The sequence below is a fragment of the Larus michahellis genome, chromosome 6 (genome assembly GCF_964199755.1).
Source record: "Larus michahellis chromosome 6, bLarMic1.1, whole genome shotgun sequence".
Lineage (NCBI taxonomy): Eukaryota > Metazoa > Chordata > Aves > Charadriiformes > Laridae > Larus > Larus michahellis.
Genome location: NC_133901.1, coordinates 52,216,393 through 52,236,028, shown reverse-complemented (window position 1 = coordinate 52,236,028; position 19,636 = coordinate 52,216,393). Strand labels below are relative to the sequence as shown.

At 48.5% G+C, this 19,636-nt stretch overlaps 1 protein-coding gene across 7 annotated transcripts in view; it reads right to left on the bottom strand.

Annotated features, from left to right (window-relative positions):
* Nucleotides 1-18,424, bottom strand: part of LOC141745430 (broad substrate specificity ATP-binding cassette transporter ABCG2-like) — a 28,938-nt gene extending 10,514 nt beyond the window's left edge. Inside the window, exons 1-7 of one of the 7 annotated variants that reach the window (XM_074593163.1) lie at nucleotides 8,904-9,288; nucleotides 7,196-7,233; nucleotides 6,370-6,653; nucleotides 5,759-5,818; nucleotides 4,352-4,466; nucleotides 1,898-2,050; nucleotides 980-1,137 (exon numbers count right to left, since the gene is read on the bottom strand). In XM_074593163.1, the coding sequence (XP_074449264.1) occupies nucleotides 980-1,137; nucleotides 1,898-2,050; nucleotides 4,352-4,466; nucleotides 5,759-5,818; nucleotides 6,370-6,653; nucleotides 7,196-7,198 (773 nt within the window). In that variant the 5' untranslated portion in view covers nucleotides 7,199-7,233; nucleotides 8,904-9,288. Of the gene's footprint in view, nucleotides 1-979; nucleotides 1,138-1,897; nucleotides 2,051-4,351; nucleotides 4,467-5,758; nucleotides 5,891-6,369; nucleotides 6,654-7,195; nucleotides 7,332-8,879; nucleotides 9,296-18,403 lie in introns of those variants that run through there. The other 6 variants (XM_074593169.1, XM_074593164.1, XM_074593167.1 and 3 more) reach the window with 6 other exon arrangements.
* Between the last annotated feature and the right edge of the window lie 1,212 nt (nucleotides 18,425-19,636).

Genomic DNA, 19,636 nt, shown 5'->3' with positions numbered 1-19,636 from the left:
ACCCAGAAAAACTTTCGTTCCCTCTTCCCTATCACTGTCAGATGCTGGCTGCAAGATCTTCAAGACAGCACCCATCATTACAAGAGACCATCACTGCAGTCTGGCCAGACAAAGTATGATGTTGCCTGTAGCTAGCAAAGGTTGAGGCCACAGCTGTGTATAAGCCTTCCTTACATGTTTTCTATGCCAGGCTCCAACTTGACTAACTGGAATGGTCCCACTGCACTCAATGGCAGTCCCAGGCCTTACATAGCAGGCTGTGGAAGCCTGGCCAGCTAAGATTTCTCTCAGCTCTTCTGCTGCAGATTTACTCTCTAGAAAAGTCAAAACTAGTTTTCCTTCAGGTTTGTCAGATACCATTTCAAGTACTTTAGCGCTGATGCCAACCAAGAATCCTTGCCGATCAAAGGCCTCTATCCACAAACAGCAGAGCACAATGTGCCCCCAAGCAGAACCAGACAACATGCTACAAACCCAGGAGGAGGGTTAGGAACTCATTCTCATTAAACAAGCTTTCTTTGGTCCTCTTTGTACCAGAAGACAGTTCATCTCCAAAATACAGAAGATGAATGTAAACACTGAGGGTAAACCTGCAGGTGAAGTCTGATCTGAGTTCAAGGCTGTTGCCAGAGCAAAGGAAAAGACTTTGTAATAGACTCAGCTGGAAGGCCAAGAAATTATGATTACAGGCCTGACCTCCCAGTCCACCACTCTCCGTGGCAAAGGGAAACTGTCCAAGCTACATCTGCTTTTTGGGCTCCAATCCAATGCTTGCTGTGGAAGGACTCCCATCAACTTCAAAAAGCTTTGGACAAGGCCCAGAGAAATAATTCAGTACCACTTCTGAGTCTATTTGTCTAGACTTTTTTTTAATTTTTTTTTCCAGAGCACTGTAGCTACTCAGTTATAACAGCATTCCTTTTTTTACTAATGAGCTGACCACAAAATTGCAGCAGAGCCCTGAAGAACTGACTCTTACTTCTTCAAGAGGATGAGGACTGCATTGGCTGTGCTGGCGTCAAGGCCAGTTGTTGGCTCATCCAGAAAAAGGACTGGTGGCTCTGTGATGAGCTCCATCCCAATGTTGGTTCTCTTCCGTTCCCCTCCAGACACTCCCCGGATCAATTCGGTTCCTACCTACAAGCAGAAGAAATCAGGTATTTGCAACAAGACCTAGTCAGTGCATGCTCTGGAGTTCAGGGCTCTCCACACCCAGCAGCCCTTTTCATTTTCAGAGTCACATTAGCGAACCCCAGGGCCAGCAGCAGATGATGGGTCTGACTCAGTGAAAGGGACTACGTAGCAGTAAGCAGAGCCTGGTTTTCAGAGGTACCAGGCACCTTATGACTTCAGGGAACAAGGATGACACTGACAAGGAAGAGCCAGAATGAGGCCATAGCAGCCAGAGGTGGCACTGGCATTCAGGGATGTCTTGTTAGTCAGCTCGCCTGCTGCTCAAGTAAGAGTGGGGTAAGTAAAAGTAGAGTAAAAATGCTGCTGAGAGGAACAAGCTCCGCACAGAATTTCTCCATCACAGCCCAGCTTTCTACCCCTCACAGCTTTCAGCACTCTAAAAACAATTTCCCTGTCTTGTCCCACAAAGCCAGGAAGCAACTGAACAGCTTTCCAAGGTGCAATGACTAGGCGACTTTTTCCCCTCTGAACTTACACAACATGCTGGACATGGTCCAAAATCTTCCCCTTTTAATATCAAATACACATACCTCTTTACAAGCTATCTCCTGAGCTGGAGACTGATTTCTTGTGTGCAGTATGGTTAACTCAGGTTCCCGCTTAGCTTAGCATAGCTGCTCTACATACGCCATACTGGCCAGAGCTGAGCAGTTCAGTTTCCAGAGGTGGTATGATTTCTGAGAAAGGCGTTCTCACTGCTCACCTTAGCATCAGCCACTTTGTTTAATCCCAGCTCGCTGATTATCTGGGTGACTCGCTCTTCCTTCTCTTGAACGCTGATGGAGCTGGGCAGTCGCAGGGCAGCAGAGAAGTGCAGGTTCTCCCTCACCGTCATTGTGCCCATGACAACATCATCCTGAAAGGAGTACAAACGGACAGTTGGAAAGCCTCCTTCTCAGCTACCTGGCCAAGCACCAGAGTCCCTGTAGTGGCAGTTTTGATAAGCTATTTGTGGACTATCGGGGAAACTGGACTGAGGGACAACCTCTTCTTCAAGACTTACAGGACATGAAGTTCAAGGTCACTCAGTAGCAGTCAAGGGGAGAATGCAGCTCTGCAGGCTCCCAGCTTACACCAAGCATCACCTCAGCCTGCTTTCAGGCTCAGGAGTCGAAGTGCAGACGGTAGCGTTCCGTACTGCACATGCACTTTCCTTACCAGCCAAAGGGAGGCAGAGCAGGAGGCTGGTTTTGTAAACTTCTGCCAGTCCACCTGAAGCCAAGGGACATTGCTAGTACTCAGTGTTCAAGATAGAGACACTCAGGGAGTCAGCAGCTGGCAGCAGCTGCTCAGAGAAACAAGAGTATTGCACCAAGATGCTCCTGATTTTTTCCATGTTTCAACTATCTATAACTCTTGGGCACAAAACCTTATTCTAAGGGCTACCCCTTTAGAAAAGCTTCAACAGTTACATGCATTTTGAGTAAGAATCAAATCTATCCAGCTGACAAACATCTGGGCAGCCTACACCAACCTGTAACAACCATGAGCCAAACAGAGTTGAGGCCGGGTCCATCCAGAGCTCCATGCCTCTCCAGCACCCCTGCTTTGATATTCAAGCCAATTTTGCATCCTACCATATGACAACAGAAGGGCTGCAATACTGGGCAGCTGCTGGGGAACATGGATGTTAATCAGGCATCTTGCAAATCTAGTGCCCTTTTAGAAGAAGACACAGCCCCTAAGCTGCAGGGCAGCAGATTCTTGCCTGCTCTGGGACTCCTTCCACATCAGAGGTAGTTGATCAGCAGGACAAAGGATGTGCCAGCCAACCGTGTTTGGCACTGGAAGTAACAGAGGAAGACTGAACATGCTGCTGTGCTAGAACTGTGTGACAGATTACTCAGGGTGTAGTGTTATGATAAACTGGCTTTGCTGCCAAAGCTGGTTTAGGAATTTCCTGCCATCACTTCCCTCCCCACACACCCTCAGTCTCTCACGCTAGCCTCCCATTGCCCATCCTCAGATCCACCAATACAACTGTTGGGTCACCACATTGGAAACTAAACTGTGAATTTAAGCTACTTTAATACCAAACGTAGCAAGTGAGGGTGTCATGCCACAATTTGTAAGGCATGAGTGGAGAGACCAGTAGCAGCTTTACAAGAATAACACATGACTTAGCAAGTCTGTATGCTCATCTGCAAAAAATTGACCCTATAAGTATGTATGTATTTATGTATTTAGACCTTGAGTGTTGTTTGTAGTCTTTCAGACATCTTTATTGATCTAGGGAGTACTGCACAGGGGTGAGAGGGCAAAAAGTCCATTTAATGTCTCGCCTAGTTGCCTATCATTTTGAGGTTAAGTTTTGTCGCTTTGGACACTTGAGATACAAATGTCTCAAACCAGGACAACCTGCAAGAAACTTCCTGGCCATTCATGAAACACTGAGTATTTGGGGATCTTTGACCTGCAGGATCAAGACTCAGCATCAGTCTCATCACATGCATCCTCCCAGAGCCCCCCAGCTGGCAGCTTTCAGAAGAGCTGCCTATTTCACATCTGCCTGCAGTCAGAAGCCTGGATGGTTTCCAGATTTGGCTGCTCATATGGCTGCCAGGAATCCCCTTCTCCTCAGCTCCCCCAGGGCTTTGAGGGTCTATTATTGGTCCGGGCCTCCACCCACTTCCGCAGATTCAGCTGGCTTTTCCTGTCTCTGAGTGGAATGAAGCTCTGTCCCAGCCAGCCAGAATCAGAGGAAGAACAGCAGGGATCTATTTACTTCCTAGAATTATTGTCTGATAGTTTGAAGGTACTTCTGCCAGCTAGAACTGCTTTTGAGTTTTACAACAAGAGATTTTGGGTGTTGTGGGTTTTTTCCTCACTTTTTTTTTTTTTTGAACTCTTGCTAGTACTTCAGGGCAGAGCCCAAAGAACAAGCCACGGTAGCTCTGTGGTTTGGGCATCCGTGTGGCTTTGGGAAGACAAACACCTCCGTGCTTGTCTTGGTTGGAGTAATAGTTTGATGCTCTTGTCTTCCATATCCCAGAAAAATACTAAATACTGTAACATCTGAGTTATCACATTGTATTGTTATCACTCTGTAGCCATCATTGAAGATTACCTAACTTAGTAGTTTGTGCTTTGCTCGTCTTATGCAGTTTTCCCTCCCAAGGGCTCCCAGGCTTCCAGGCTCATGAAGGCAGTTACTCACCTGCACAACATATCCTGAGATGCACTTGAAATTCGGAGGTTGTGGGATGCCGTCTATAAGCACTTCTCCAGACAGGCCTGCTGGGTCCTTTCTGGCAGCCAGCACATCTAGGAGACTTCAGACAAACACCAGGCATTAGGTTTTGCCATAACAGCTGCTTTTACCTTTAACTGGGGCAGTGCCACCAGTCAGGACTGCAGTCACAGCCTGCTCACGGCATGCTGCAAACCAAAGGGCACAGAAAGGGGCAGCCTCTACTCTGGGAGCTTTGTACAGAAAGCCTGGTGTAAATAGAGGCTTTTCCAGCAGCAGGTGTGCCCCAGGAGTATGGTAGTATACAGACCCCCACAATTCACCGCAGTCAACCCCCTGCAGACATAAACTCAGTCTCCGTATTAACAGCTAACCTCCAATGCACATAGACAAAAGCACCCTGCCGAGTAGCTGCAGTCTGCTCTCCAGCCAGGGGAGCACAGAAGTAACTACTTTGATCTCAAGGAAATTAATCCAAATGGGCATAAACAAGACTAGAGTTAAGGTTAATTTTATAAAGTAATTTTGTTTTAACATATCACTGGATTCTCCTTGCTGCCAAAGCAGAGGCCAGCCTGTCTGCTAGGTAAGTAAACACCAACCTGATGAAGTGCTGCTCTTGAAAACATCCTGATTAGCCAAGAGTCTCCTTAGAGAGGAATACCAAGCGTCACCACAAAGATACACCTGTGTGAACTCTGGCCACACTTGCCCAGTCTCTGACATTCTCAAAGGCAGAGAGTGACAAAGAGCTCTCTTACCATGGTTATACGGGAGAGAAAACAGCATCAGTACTGGCTGGAGATAGTCTGCATGGTATTTTTCTGTGTTTTCATCCAAAGAACTCAAGCACTTGTGCACACCCACCACCAGGCCACAGCCAAGTTGGGGTAAGGATCCAGAACATCCTACAGACTGACGTTACACCATGTTCCTGTCAGTTGTTAGAGTGGGGTTTGGCCTAGCATCTTCAAGGAAGTCTCGCTGCAGTGACTTCACAGGAGATGACATCTCTTCTGCCCCAAAGGAGCTTACACCCCCTCCCTAACCCATTACAGGTCTAGGACGGAGCCTACATCTGAGCTCCAGTCACCCCAGTTCAGCCTGGTATCTTAACTCAGGCCACCGCCAAAGGTGACTGCAGTAATATGGACCATCAGCTGGAGCAGATGAGGGGTGTGACACTGCTGCAGGGCAAGAACTCCAGCAAAGCCAACAGCAGCAGGCCACGAGGTCAGACTGCATCACCAGATTTCTCATGGGTGTGCAAAGGTCTGAGCCTGCATATCCCTCACATCTCCCCCAACCCTCAGAACCCCAAATCCTCTTTGACCAGCTGACTGTCCATTCAAAGGAGCAGAAAAAAGTACTCACGAAGATTTACCGCTCCCTGTTGGCCCCAGGATAGCATTCAAGCCTGGCTTCATAATGCCACTGGAAGAAGGAAAGAGTTATTTCCAAATGGAGGACTGTTCACATGCAGCTCATAGTAGAGGTAACAAAATGCTGTTGAAAGGAAAACTTGGAGATTATTAAAAACTCCTCCTTAAATCTGAAATCAATAAGCATTTTTCCTTTCTTGTCCCAGACTGCCAGAACTGGACATAAAAAGCAATCTACAAAAGACAAAAATTGTCTTCCCTGCTGAGCTGAGTCTTGAAAAGAAGACACAACTGCTCTCTGCTGCTCATTTCCTCTGACTACAGCTTGAACCATAGTTAAGGGAACCCTCAGATCTTCTGGCAGAAGAGTTCATGCAAGTGTAGTCCTAATTTGCTCAGATCAATAACTGAAGCTGCTCCAGCTACATCCCGGTTATTTTGCCTAAAAGCAAATTAGAAAGTGCTCACATGAACTGTGGACTGGCAGGAGGGTAGTCATTTCTTTACCAGCACAGCTGGATCTGGAAGGTGACACTGAGGTCACTGATTCACAGCAGCAGATTAATTCCTACCCTCCGTTATTTTATTTAAGCAAGAACTTACTAGACATTATGAAGGATCTTCTTTTCCACAGTTTTCCGTTTACATAGGAATCCACTGGACTGCTTAACGGAGTACTGGATGTTATGGAAACTCACAACAGAACCCCGAGGAGATCGGAGAGACTCTCGTGTTGGAAGAGAACGTTGGAAATTGCCCACTCCTTCCTCTTCTCCAACAGAAATAATGCTGTGATCAAATGTGTCTGCCATCATGTCCTTGTTACACAAGTCAAGCTCCACTGCATGGAGTATTTTGAGGTCACTGTTGTTTTGAGCAGTTCCCATCTGTTGAGACAAAGAACACAAAAACATGCAGGGAAGGAGACACGTGAGCAACAATTTCTGCAGAAAGTGTCTTGGAAAAGCAAGTTCATGCACACCACACCAATCCTTACACATGCCAAGTTTCCAAAAGGATGGACATCCGCACTGGAAGACATCCAGTAGTCCCCAAAGGCATGGAAACCCACAGATTTAGAACAATACACATCGCCTTTAGGAACGAGACATGTATGTTCTTGAAGTGATGCTAGCTCAAAGAGCATCTAATGACGTACAAACCAAGCCCATCTGTGATGGGGGACTACAAATGCAAGCTGCTACCACTTAAGCTAAAGAGACTCAAGCTCCCCTCCTTCAGGCGTAACATGCTAACCCCCACAAAGCCAGCAGAGAAAACCTATTAATGAATCTGTATGAAGAACCACAGGAAGAAAAATGGTTGTGCTGATGAAAATGAAAGCCAGTCACATGCATCTTGTTCACTGGCACAAGTTTGTTTCAGAGATACCAATGTGATTAAAATGACAGTTACACATGTTGCTTACCATGTTTCAGTCACACCAGTTATCAAGATGCTTCACAACTACAAATAGGAAGAGAGAAATGTCTGTAGGCGCCATTTACGCTGAAGAACAGCAAGAGATCCCCCTCCCATAGGGAGGAATCTTGGGACATGCCACACTAAGAAAAACATGGTATAAACTGGTACATAAGGAAAATTAAATATGGTATCTATTTATAATCCCAAAGTTATAAAGCATTCTGGTTCAAGCAGACAGGCTGCCTCTGTAGCTCAGGATGGGAGCACCTGAAAGGGAAGACACGCCAACAGCAAAGGGAAGGAACTGTTCTCCCTGCCCATGCATCAGAGCCTACATCACAGGAAATATATCGATATGGGTATAACCATTAATATTGATTCACTTATTAATCACAGCAGCAGAGCTCATTTGTCAAGAGGCTGCTTTGCTTTCTGTTGCTGTAAGTGATGGAGACCAAGTTTGGATCCCTTCGCCCACTTTAAAAAAAAAAAAAAAACCGAAAGAGTTTAAAGTTCCTGCCTTGATGTTACATGTGAAGAACTTGGAAACCCTGCAGTCCCCAAGTTCTGCAGCCTATGCAAGGCCTGGGGTGTACCCTGGTGCCCTCACAGCTGTAAACCTTCCCATCCCCTTTCCAGGTAACTCCAACAAGGAAGAGAGGAATTACTACATGCCCCTTCCAGAAATCAAACATGACAGGTTAGACTAACACAAGTTAGTCTAATCATTTACTTTCCTTCTAGCTGCTGGCATGAATGTGTTTGTTGGGAAGCTAAAAATTTACTGTGATGTTGCAGAAAGCCAAGGCGGTCACCAGGCTAACCAAGAGAGCAAGGAGAGAGAACTGCCCACAAAGACATCCACAGCTGGTTACTCAGGTTTTGTGAGAAGGCAGATATATCCCACCATCATCTTTTAGCCCACTCTCTGCACTTTTTTCCTCCCAGGACTGATAACCAGTAGGACCAACAACATCCATCACTGCAGTAGAAGTGGATTTCTCAGAGAGAGAGACAATCGTCCTTTTAAGAAACTGGAACTACAAGAGACCAATTTAAAGAAACAAGAATTACCCTTTCCTCTCCACTTAAAGCTCAAGAAGTTGCAGTAGTTGTTTCCTGTATAAGTAAAATAAAAGTGGGGAGTGGGAAGGGTTGTTTAGCATGGACACATCCTGAACTCTAAGGCTAGTCACCCCTGGGAAAACCTTGCTATGGGAAACAAAAAAGGATATGCTGGTTACATCAGCAAGAGAAGGCTTATATGCTTGAAAGGTTGCACAACAGATCAGAAGAAAAAAAAAAAAAGTCAGGATGACAGTGACACCGGGGGCAAAGACCCGGTTAGACTTTTGAACACTGAGCTGTCTTGTATACCTCACATCTGTTCTGGGTGGGTTCTGTAGTTTATTACACCAAAAACGCTGTTATACCGGTTTTTGCAAAGTTACTAATTAGCACGGCAAGCTAAACCGCTGCTGCGGGTATGTGCAAGGATGACAGGAGGATGAGAAAAGCTTAGCAGAGGCTACAGGTGGGACTAGGCGGCAGCAGCACCTCCCAGGCGGTGTCCCCTACCCTCGCCCCCACGGGCCGGTTCCGCTACTGAGCCGCGAACCGACCCGGCCCAACCGAGCCCCGCGTTCCCCCCCGAGCCCGAGCCCCCGCCCGACGAAGGGCTCCGCTACCGGCTCCGCTCCCCGCGCCGTTACCTCCGGGCTGCCGCGGCGCTCCAGGCGGCGGCGACGATGCTCTAGCGGCGGCTCTGCCTTGGCGGGCGTTTTATAACCGGGTCCGGGCGACGGGTTACATAAACCGGCGGCGGGGAGTGCCCGGCGCTGTCACGCAAACCCCGCCGGGACGCGGGCAGGGGCAGCGGGGATGGAGCCCCGCTTCCCCAGGCACCGCGGCCCGGCCTGGCCCGGCCCGCGGCTGCGAGACCCCCGGGGCGGGGCCGCCCCCGAAGTTGAGCAGCCCTCTGCTGCGTGGGCTGTGACAGGGGCGCCGGTCGCGATAGGGGCGCCTGTTCCGGCGGCGTGGCGGAGCCCCCCGTGCCCCGGGATGGCGAGGGCAGCCCCACGCCGTCAGCCCGCCCTCCCGGGGCGGGGAGAGGAGGAGGAGGAGTAGGGGGGAGAAGCAACGTGGTTCTCTCGTTGGAAACCACCGAAGAGGGGGGAACGGGCCGTCGGACATGCCCGGTGAATTTTCCGCCGCTCCCGCGCATTCCCGGTACAGCTCGGGGGTGGGAAGCAGCACCCGCTCTCTTCTCCTGTCCTCCCACCTTCGGGGAAGGTCATCGCACCCAGGGGATGGTTCCAGTCCACCTGGGTCACCTGAGGCCACAGGCGGGCCTGGGAGCCCCTCCAAGGGTGGCACTGCCCCACTGATCTCAGGCCCTCAGAGGCAGTGTGCTTCTCTTGCCCCTGCTGGGCCTAAGGCGCTCACAGCAGCCCACTGGGGTCACCCGTTGTCCCGTTGGACAGCCTCTCTGAGCTGCCATGTGTTCCCAGCTAGGAGAATGTGTGAAAGCAGGAAGATCAGATTTCCTTCCATTTGTTGTCAAGGCTTCTCGTCGGCCTCCTGTTCCCAAGCACTGTCGTCTTTATAAATAAACTCACTCTCCCCAGACTCCTTGGTGTTGTGAACGCAGGAAAAGCCCGCTTTTATGGTTTATAAGTATGATTTATAGCAGAGCTGTCAAGTCACCATGTTAATTGCCTCCGGCTTGACTACCCTCTGCAGTTCCATACAGCATTGTTTTTTTTCCCTAACACCAGCTCTCGCTATATCAATTTAAGGCTCAGCTAAGCCAAAGCATACCTCCAGCTACCCAATCAATACCAATAATAAAAACTCCAAAGGTTCACCTACGTGCTTTCCAATGCCTGCTTCCCTCCAGGCATGTTGATGCACTCAATGCCGTTGATGCACTCAATGCCGTTGATGCAGTAGGCAGAAGACTCTCACATCTTAGGCGGATGTATTGCTCTATGGGGCTAACAGGGGTTCAGAGCAGGTGGCATTATGGCAGTATTGAAATAGCCTTGGAGATCTGTCAGGAGAGCAAGTTTTGCCATAGGTACAGCCAAGGATCAGACTTGCTGAATAAGAATGTTATCTTCAGTCACTCTACGGGTCAGAAGCGGACTTGAGTTCATGTTTCCTTTGTGATTTAACTTCCTCTTTCGAGGAAAATCTGCCTACATTGAAGGCTTTTACCCTAGTGTTTGACCAAGCACACACACGTCTCTGTCTCCAAGCATATTTCAACCCTAAATGCTCACTTGCCCTCAATGTGCTGCACTGACAATCCTCTTGTCATGTGCCTGGGACAGTGAGAAAAATAATCCTGTGTGCTTGGGAGCAGCGGGGAGCATTTTCTGAGTCATGAACTTGCTGCTCCACATAGTGCCTGCACAGTGGTGCAGGAGAACCACTCGCTGAAGGAGCACAATTAAAGGTTCAGACTACTCTTGACAGTTTCAGTTGCTCAGCTGCTCCTCAGACAGAGGTGATGGATGCCTTCATGCTGGCAATTTCAGGGAGCAGCATTGCTCCTCCCACACTTCATGGAACGGAAAAAACACTTCTGCCCCCTGCGCCCCCTGTGCACATGCCTATGGCATAGAAATAGACAGAGACCCAAGGTATGGGGAGGAACCAGATCTGCCAAATACAGCATCTGGCTGGAGGCTCTGGCTCCTCCAGCCCATTCTTCAAGCAACAGTCTTCTGGGCTTCTTCAAGGGCATTTTTATCCTCAGTCTGTTCCATCTCCCACCTGACCTGGAAGTATTTTTCAACTGTATTATTTTACTGATCCGGTTGACCTAGCTCATACGGTTGCTGAGGAAGGTTTCTGCCAGTACGAAGGTAGAAAACAGTGGCCTAGGGTGTGGTTTTTTAACCTGAATACTCATAACAAGCCTGAGGAGAGCCTGATGTTACGCACGGTATTTTTCTCTCACTGCACCACTCTGTAGGTCAGTGGGTGCCATCACTGCTTTCTGCTGCTCATCCGCAGAGAGGGACATCGGCCTTGTAAGCTGTCACCCTTTGCTTCTGATTAAAGGATGTGGCCTTTACAGAAAGACAACAAAGGCATTAGCCCAAGCTCTAGGAAGCACCAAGCTACAAAGCCCTGTTGCCTTTACTGAGTGACGTTAAACAAATAATGCTCCAGACCTTGCCTTGATACACTGTGATAGCAAGGCAAGGGCATCCTGGGTCATGTTTCAGATCTCATGCAGGTTTTAGCACAGGTTTGGGATCTTTGCTCTTGCTGCTTAACCCCTGCTGCCTTGAGCCTCTGATCTGTCTGCCACTACAGACAGTCCCTTCATCCTGTCTTCCTACAGCCTGAGCCACAGCATCACAAAAACACCTGTTTGAAGGGGGCACTGAGGGTTCCCTCTAGTCAGTCTTTCCACACGGGCCAAGACTTGCCACCACTTGATCAAGTCAGACATGGCTTTGTCTAGCGGAATCGCCAGACACCGAATTTTCAGATCTGTTTCTCCACTGCTTTCTTTAGGATGCTGCTTTCGTTGCCCTAAGATTCAGGTTGTTTTTTAATCCTGCCTAATGCTGAATTTCATAAAGCTCGTAAAATATTTCAGGGACTTGAGCCAGCAAGAGAGTGCATGAGAAAAATGGGCAGTAGGAACTGTGTGCTGGTAAATAATATTGCCTTCTCTACCAAATGCAGCAAAAAGCAGATCAGATCCCAGTGCTCTCTGTACAAAAGCAGTTCTGAGATCAGTGCAGAAGACAGCAATATCAGACATGGTGCGTAAGGGATAGAGATTTCCTAGCTCTTCTTTTTCCAAAAGCTTCAGTAAACCATTCTAAAAGACACACCCTGTACAGATGTGTGTACACGTGCTGAATCTGCTACATCTACAAATTCACCACCACCCTAGGCACAAAAAAATCTCGTCTTGCCTTTTCCACCCTGATTGCTCATCATGTCAAAGCTAGTGCTGACTGGCCTCCCTTACTTGGCTAAAGTGCTGCTTGCCTTGGGGAAGCTGGCTTTTGCAAGACTTGCAGATTATGTAGAAGAAATCCTTGTCAAGTTTTGTTAATCATTTAGTCCATTATCTGAATTCATAGTAGCACTAAATCCTTAATTGTTTGAAGATAAGAAAGGATTCAAGCAAATCTAAGAGTAAAGGAAATCAATATTTAACTAATGTGCTATACTGAGGTATCATGGGCTTGACTGACAGAAAACACGAATAGCTGAACTATAGGATCAATAGAACTACACATGGGTGTTATCTGGGTAAAGCAAGTAATCAGACGAGGATATAATACCAGTATCATGAAGTATCTTGCACATCTAAACCACCATTGCAGTTTTTCAGTAGTTAAAAAGCTAACATCATAAATGTGCTCAGATATTTACAGCTCCAACTCGCTGTTCTTAGTAACATTACAGAGAACCTAGGACTACCATAAGATGTGCAATAAAAATATAGTGAGACACTCCCTCACAGCCTAGATAGATGAAAAGAGAGATAACACGGGCAGAGGGAGCAGAAATGGTGAGGTGTGATGAGAAAGCTGGGAATAAGAGACCTAGACCAGGGATACATCTTAGCCACTGTAACAGCATCTTAGCCACTGTACAGCAGCTACTAGGGAGACAAGCTTTGGGAGCCTGCTAAGAAGAAAGGAAGCTCCCATGTCCTCTCTAAGAAACCAGCTCTGGAGAGACAACAGTCATGACTGCCCCGTGTTCTTACATCTTTAGGACAAAGCCTGGGGCTGCAGCCTAAGAAGTGTCGCCAAGCTAAGCTGTGGCAGCAACACAAGTTCCCCAGTGCAAGATTCTGCCTCTCAGCCCAAGCTGCTGGGGCAGGACTCCCTCCAGTCCAGTTTGCATTGCTATTTGCAAGTCAGGAATTGGCACTCCATCCTTCTGCTTCCCTTTCAAGGGCCTCAGTGCCCGCAGGAGGTTAACAGGATTAAAGTGTGTTTTATCTATCCTAACTCAGCTCTCCAGAGGTCAGCTCCCTCCCTAGACATGAATGTTGACATACACAATGTTACGTAGATATTTCACCTCCTTCCTCAGGATCAAAGTCCAGGCTGCCCCACCAGCCATTCCTAAAAACTATTTAACTTTTACCTGCTCCCAAGGCCTGAGCTGCTGCCATTCGCATTTGTTGTAGCAGCCCCCAACAGATGCAGACTTGTTTGCAGTAAGCACTGTATACCCAGAGTAGCAGAGTGTCCTTCCCCAAAGGGACACTGCACAGAACATGACATAGTGTGACAGTAAACAGCTTGTATTCTGGAGACAGAGAGATAAGAGACTAGCTCTGTCTCGTCCATAACTTCCACCTTCCTTTGTGCCTTCCCAGATGCCTAACAGTGCTATGTGGCCTTGACAGAGAACTACCGTGCCACATCCTTCCGACACAGGGCAGACCATCAAGTTAGGTGAAAGAAAAAGGCAAAGCGCAAAGGCCTGTAAATCTCAGCTGTCCCCTACTTTGATGCAGATTGCAGGAAAATCACATTCACCAATAGGGAAACAGAGGCAAAAAGGACGGGTAATCACCGGGTGGCAAGTGTTATCAAAGAGAACCCAAAGCAGTAGGCCAGACTAGATGTTTGACTTAGGGATGAAGGCAGTAACTTAGATGAAGGGGAGAACAAAAACAAGCAAGAACTTGGGTGCACATCTCACCCAGTAATACCACAGGAAGAAGCTCCACACTCCTAAGCTACTTATGCCAGAGCTCTTTGTACTCATCTTCCTATATGGAACTGGTTGTGTTCCACAGGTCTCAGGTGCATCTCAACACTTAGCTATTTCTTTCAGTAGAGCCGCTGCCTGGTTTGTCTTGGTCAGGGGGTCTCAAGGTTTTTGACAGTGCTGATCTGCTCCTTCCCAGACCTAATTTTTCTCTCCCAGTCTGAAAACTGCTGTGTAAGTGGAGGTGACTAGTTCATGCAAAAGGGGCAGAGGTTCTCCAGAGCCACACAGGAACCACTAAAGGGCAGCTGGGTGTCCTAGGGCAGGAGACAGTTGGCAGTAATTTGGGAGAGGCAGGGGGAGTAGAAGAATCATAATAGAAAAGCTAAGATAAGTCTGAATGGAGAGTAAATGAAAGCCTGGGTGTGGAACACCAGGAGTGGCAGGTGTTGGTGGCACTATGCTTAGCAGCTCACCAGGACATCAACACATTTAGGGGTAGCTCCTCCAGGCGCTCAGACTGGGAAAGAAAGGCAAATAAGTAAATCTTAATGGCTCACAGATGAAGGACACAATAAGAAACTGAACACTGTCATCTCCTAAAGGGTATGAAAAGGCACATTCAAAAACAAGCCATGGTCACCAGGCTAAGAATGCAGAAGACATGAGAACTCCATAACTGGTGTTCCTTGTTCTGTGTCACCACCAGGACCCCTGACCACAGCACCTGGACACAGACCTTGGTGCCCAAATTCTGAACGGTCCATTTGGACATACCTCTCGGTGCTTATGAGTATGCAGGTACGAGAACAGAAATGAGTGCAATTGGTTCTGGTTTAAAATGAAGTAACCATTGAGCTTTGCTGCACTTTCTTTTTTCCTGCTCCTGGTGCCTGCATTCTCACCTCTGCACTGATCTCCATCCAATTCAGCCTTCTCTTCTGCTCTACTTTCAGCAACTCCTCAGGAACAGCCTTACCAAGGCCACCTATGCCTCACATCAGAGCTAAAGACCTCGGTAGCCTGGTTCTGTGGCCAGAGCATGGACTACAGACCACTCCCTTCTGTCAAAGTACCAGGGCCCTGCGGGTCTATTCACCTGATTGGGGCATTCCCATTAGAAGGTCTTCCTTCTCCCTAGTGCAAGAAACAGGCAAGCATTCAACTTAGTCCCTGAGGTTTTCCTTCCGGAGAGATCTCCCAGCCCTCTCCCACGAATCCAGCAAAACCTAAGAAGGCTGGTGAAATCAGAGCTGGAAAGGCCTTTAACAAAGCGTGTCCAGCATACAGAGGAGGTGATCAAGGAGGCTTTTTCAGTGCTGTGCTGTGTACTTCCCCTCCACCTTGCTCTTGGAAAGTCTAGACATGGGATGGATGTCACAAGTCTCCTCCACCACTGTTCGCCTCTTTTGAAAGCAAATTCTATCACACATCTCAACACGATCCATAAGCAGCTCAAGGACCAAACCCTGGTGCTGCAGGACTTCAGATGGTCCACTGCTCTTGTCTCCATACATACATGGTGGAGAACGCAGGCTGGTGGCATGGCCTCTTCTGGGCTTGTACAGGATGAAGCCTTTTGAGGCAGAAGAGCCTGGATTCCTGAAAGGATGCAGAAAGACTAACTCTCATTGCCATAACAGTCGTCTATTCTGTAGGAAACTGAGGAAAAGCTCTGCCCTTTTGTTTGTCCCTGAAATCTTTGTATGTGATTTCAAAGCTTGCTTTGCTTTGTGGACTCCAAATATGTCTGAACAACCTGGGTGGTTTGACACATTACCAATGTGTTAAATGTGTGTGTGTGCATGCATGTATGTGGGGTTTTTGCATGTCTGAGCTAGCCATTTGCTGGTATTCCTGAGGCTTTTTGCAGAAGGGGACCCTGTAGGTAGTCACAGCCACGAGAAATGGTGGGATGGCTCTTCAGCCCTTTCTCGGGCAACACAAGCACAGCCGCCTTCAAGCTCCTGCCTTGCACGTTGCTCTGATGGGCTGTTTCTTAGGCTGCTGCTGTGCCTTCTGGCACCTAGAGGTGAGTATGCCAGCAGAGAAACGACTGGTATCTCCTGAGGGTGGCAGTGGTCAGGATACCGCACCATCCAGAGCTGGTCTGGGACATGCTGTGCTGTAGAGCCCTGTCGCTTCCAGGAGCAGCGGCTCCCTCGGTAACTTGCTGTGGCATGCCTCAGCGGAGCCTGGCGTGACCTCAGGCTGGAGACCCGTCACCGAACACCCGCATTGTTTTGTCAGCTGAGCATTCGCATTCCTTCTTCAGCTCTCCTGGGTCAGGGCTGGGCCTTAACGGGCCGCACCCCGGGGGCTGGCACCCTTCTGCCACCCGCTTGGGTGCCTGGCATGTGCACAGCATGGCTGGCTGGCAATGAGCTACGTCTGACATTTGCCACCTCTGAAACTGGGCCATGAGCAAGGCTTCTTAGTCAGTTCCTCAAGTGTTGAATTCTGCCACCTCTCTCCAAAACCTGGCATATTCTTTCTAATGTATCCCTTGGCCTTCGAGCTCAGGAAAGGGGCTGGACCTGGCACGCACTGAAATTCCTCCTACTTCTGCTGCTCTCCCAACACTGGGCTCCTTGCTTTCAGGCTTGGAGGCCCTGAATTAGGGCTTTTGTGACCAGCAAAAGGATGGCATGGCACTTCATCTGGGTTTGTAACCAGCTGGCTCAGTAGCTGATGCCTTCCCTTCTCCCTAGTTACTGATAAGCTCTATGAATACTGATAGTTGTTCCCTGATGTTGGTCTTTTCTTTTTAAGGGACTCCTGCTATGTGTTTGTAAAACAGGCAGGGGCAGGGCAGTCTCCAGTCAACAACCTCCTGTGCGAGAGCTGAGCAGTCAGCAGCAGCTGTAGGCTAATACTACCACTTAGTAAGGACTTTTCAAAAGCCTGCAAAAAATGAGCAAAACCTGTACTAACCCCGTTTTAAGGTTGGAGAGAGAGCAACTGTAACCTGCCAGAGATGATCAAAGTGCAGCAAATACTCAGGTGGGAAGGACCTGGTATCACAAAGTGTGCTTTGGAAACCCTAGATTCTGCTTCTATCTCTTTGCCACTGAGAAAGTAATTTTTCTGTGGCTCAGTTTCTCTCAGTAAAACAAATGGGAGATTTGCTACCCAAAAAGGGAAGAGAGAAGGGGTTGTAGGCGCACAGGGCTGTGAGTGGTGCCGACTGACATCTGCTGGTAAACTAAATGCAGTTGATAAGGTAACTCCAGAAGCTGGGTTGTATTTGTGGGGGAGGGTGTCTGGGAATTTATGTGGGAATAGGGAAATATTCCTTTTCAACATGAAAAAAAATTATGAAAAAAAGCACCATGCTCATTGTTGAGACAAATGCATCATGCTCTTGGAGAGACACAAAGAAGAGTTGCTGCCCGGAGATTTCCATGCTCATGGCCACGGCTGGTTGGGGCTGCCCCTTGCCAGATCCCTGAGCCTGCGTTCAGACATCTCTGCTGTGCTTTTCCCTGGGCACATCAGTGAATCTCTCCATGCCTCACTGGTGCTTTGGCACCATGGTTAGGACTCCGCTCTCTTCCCCCTTGGCTGGATCCAAGAGTGCCTTACGGCAGCCTCTCCAGAGCACCCACAGCACCTACCACAACGCGGCTCAGACCCCAGCCACTGCAGCTGTCGACACAAATAACTGTGGTGGTAGTGGTATCTCTTCAGAGCACCTCATACTTTTCCAAACCCCCTCCTGAAGATTTTATCTACCTCAAGGCACAGCTGGGACACTGCAGTCCGGAAGGCTACCCTCTGCACCTTGGAACAAAACACAGCCGTGCACCCGCTGTTGAGGAAAAAATACTTTACTTTCCCCATGAGTCGTATATCATCTAAATAATACCAGCTCTTGGTGGGAAGCCTGACAACACACATTTGAAAAGAGGAGCTGTGTCAACTTACCATACAGTGTATTTATGTTATTTCTCAACCAGCTTGAACACACAATTGACAATTACACACAAGCGATTGCTGGGGACAAGTAATTGCCTTGCCCTACTCTAGGACACATCATATACATGACAGCATGTTGACAAGGAACAGACAAGACACAGTTGCACTGAGGTGTACAAGTAAAAGAGAAGCCATTAATGCAGGAACAGGCATATACCAGTGACAGAACTTGTTTTACACTGGGCAGTGCTGGCACCACAAAAATCACAGCACGGGGTGAAGGGAGTGATCTTTCTGCCAGAAAGGGGGAAAGGAGCTCCCTGACCAGGCTGTTGACGGACCCAGGAGACCACTGCAGCCTTCTGATCTGAAGCAGTTCTTCTCTGATCCCAGCCAGAGCTGGTTCAGGGCTCCTGAACAGGGCAGCCCAAAACAGAACAAACTCTGCAGCACAAACACAACCGTTTTGCTCCTCCTGCTGCCCTAAAGAGCAGCCCACAGTGCCTGAGTCCTGGTTGCCTGAAGCTGATGGTCCCTGTCCTGTGGATCTGAGCCCAGCTGCCACGCCATTGTCCTCTTGCCTCACCTGCCTTCCCCGGCATTTACGGTGGTCTCTGTGCAGAAGGGAGCGGTGAAGGTCGCCTCCTGGTGCGTGGTGACGGTGGGTCTCTTGTGCTGCACTGCAGAGGCTGCAGCATCCCTGCCTCCGTGGGCAAGTTATCCATGGGGCTGGTCCTGCAGGTGTTTGGCACAGCTCGGGAGGGGAATGGAAACACTGGACAGTACAAAGAGGGAGGTCTTGTGCCGCCTTTTCTGTTGAACAGAACAATGAAGCCTAAGGATTTAGAAAGCCAGGCTTCACAGTTAATCACTTTCACCTTCGTTTTCCCGGCAGGACCCTATTTCAGGATCCTGTTGTCCTCGCAGCAGTTGTTGCTATGTTAAGGACCTGAGCCTCAGCCAGCAATGTATCTTCCACTGACTCTACCAGCACAGGATCAACCCCCTGAAGCAGACAGTTGCTGCTTGGATCTATTCCATGGTGCTAAGCTTAGTTCTTCACAGATCAGTATCCCAAGTACGATATTTATGCAGTAATGCAGACTCAGGACCTTGCCCGGTATTCTGAGTCTCTGGAAAAGGCAGGCCGCCCCTTCAGAGATTTCAAAAGAACATATTTCTGATTTTGCAATTAGGCCTCAGCAGCCATAGTCGGCTATTGAGCCAGGATCTAAAACAAGGTCTTGTAAATTAATTGAAGGAAAAGCCTTCGTCTGTGCTTTTCAACACAGAGAGCACCCAATTCATTAACCATAAGGAGCTATGTGCACTCTTCAAACCCATTAGAGGGCACGTAATTCCTCTGTTCAATTAAAATTTAGCATATGGATTTTTTGTTCAATTAAAATTTGCAAATAAAAGGGTTCTCCTGACATAGGCCATTTTCTTCTGAATAAGACAATAGCTTCAATGCTGAGAGGAAGAAATAAGCAACACCATTGTTCCGAGTTCAGCTGGAATAGCTGAAGGCAAGAAGCTCTTGCTCAGTTCTGAATTCAGTGGAACTGAAGGCAATGTCTCACAGATAAGTCTTGCACCCAGTGGCAGGACCAGCTGCTGGGGAGTGAGTTGTGAGACCCTGCAGATCCTGCCTCCACAGCTCCTGGCTGAAATCTAAGCTCCCTGTGGGCCGGGTGACAAGGTCTCACAGCTCCTGCTAGGCTCTCGCAGCTGAAGGACCCTCTGCTTCAGTTTGTCATTGGTATCTTGTAGCTGTGACAGCCCCGGAGCCTGGGCCATCTGGGGACAGAGCTGATCC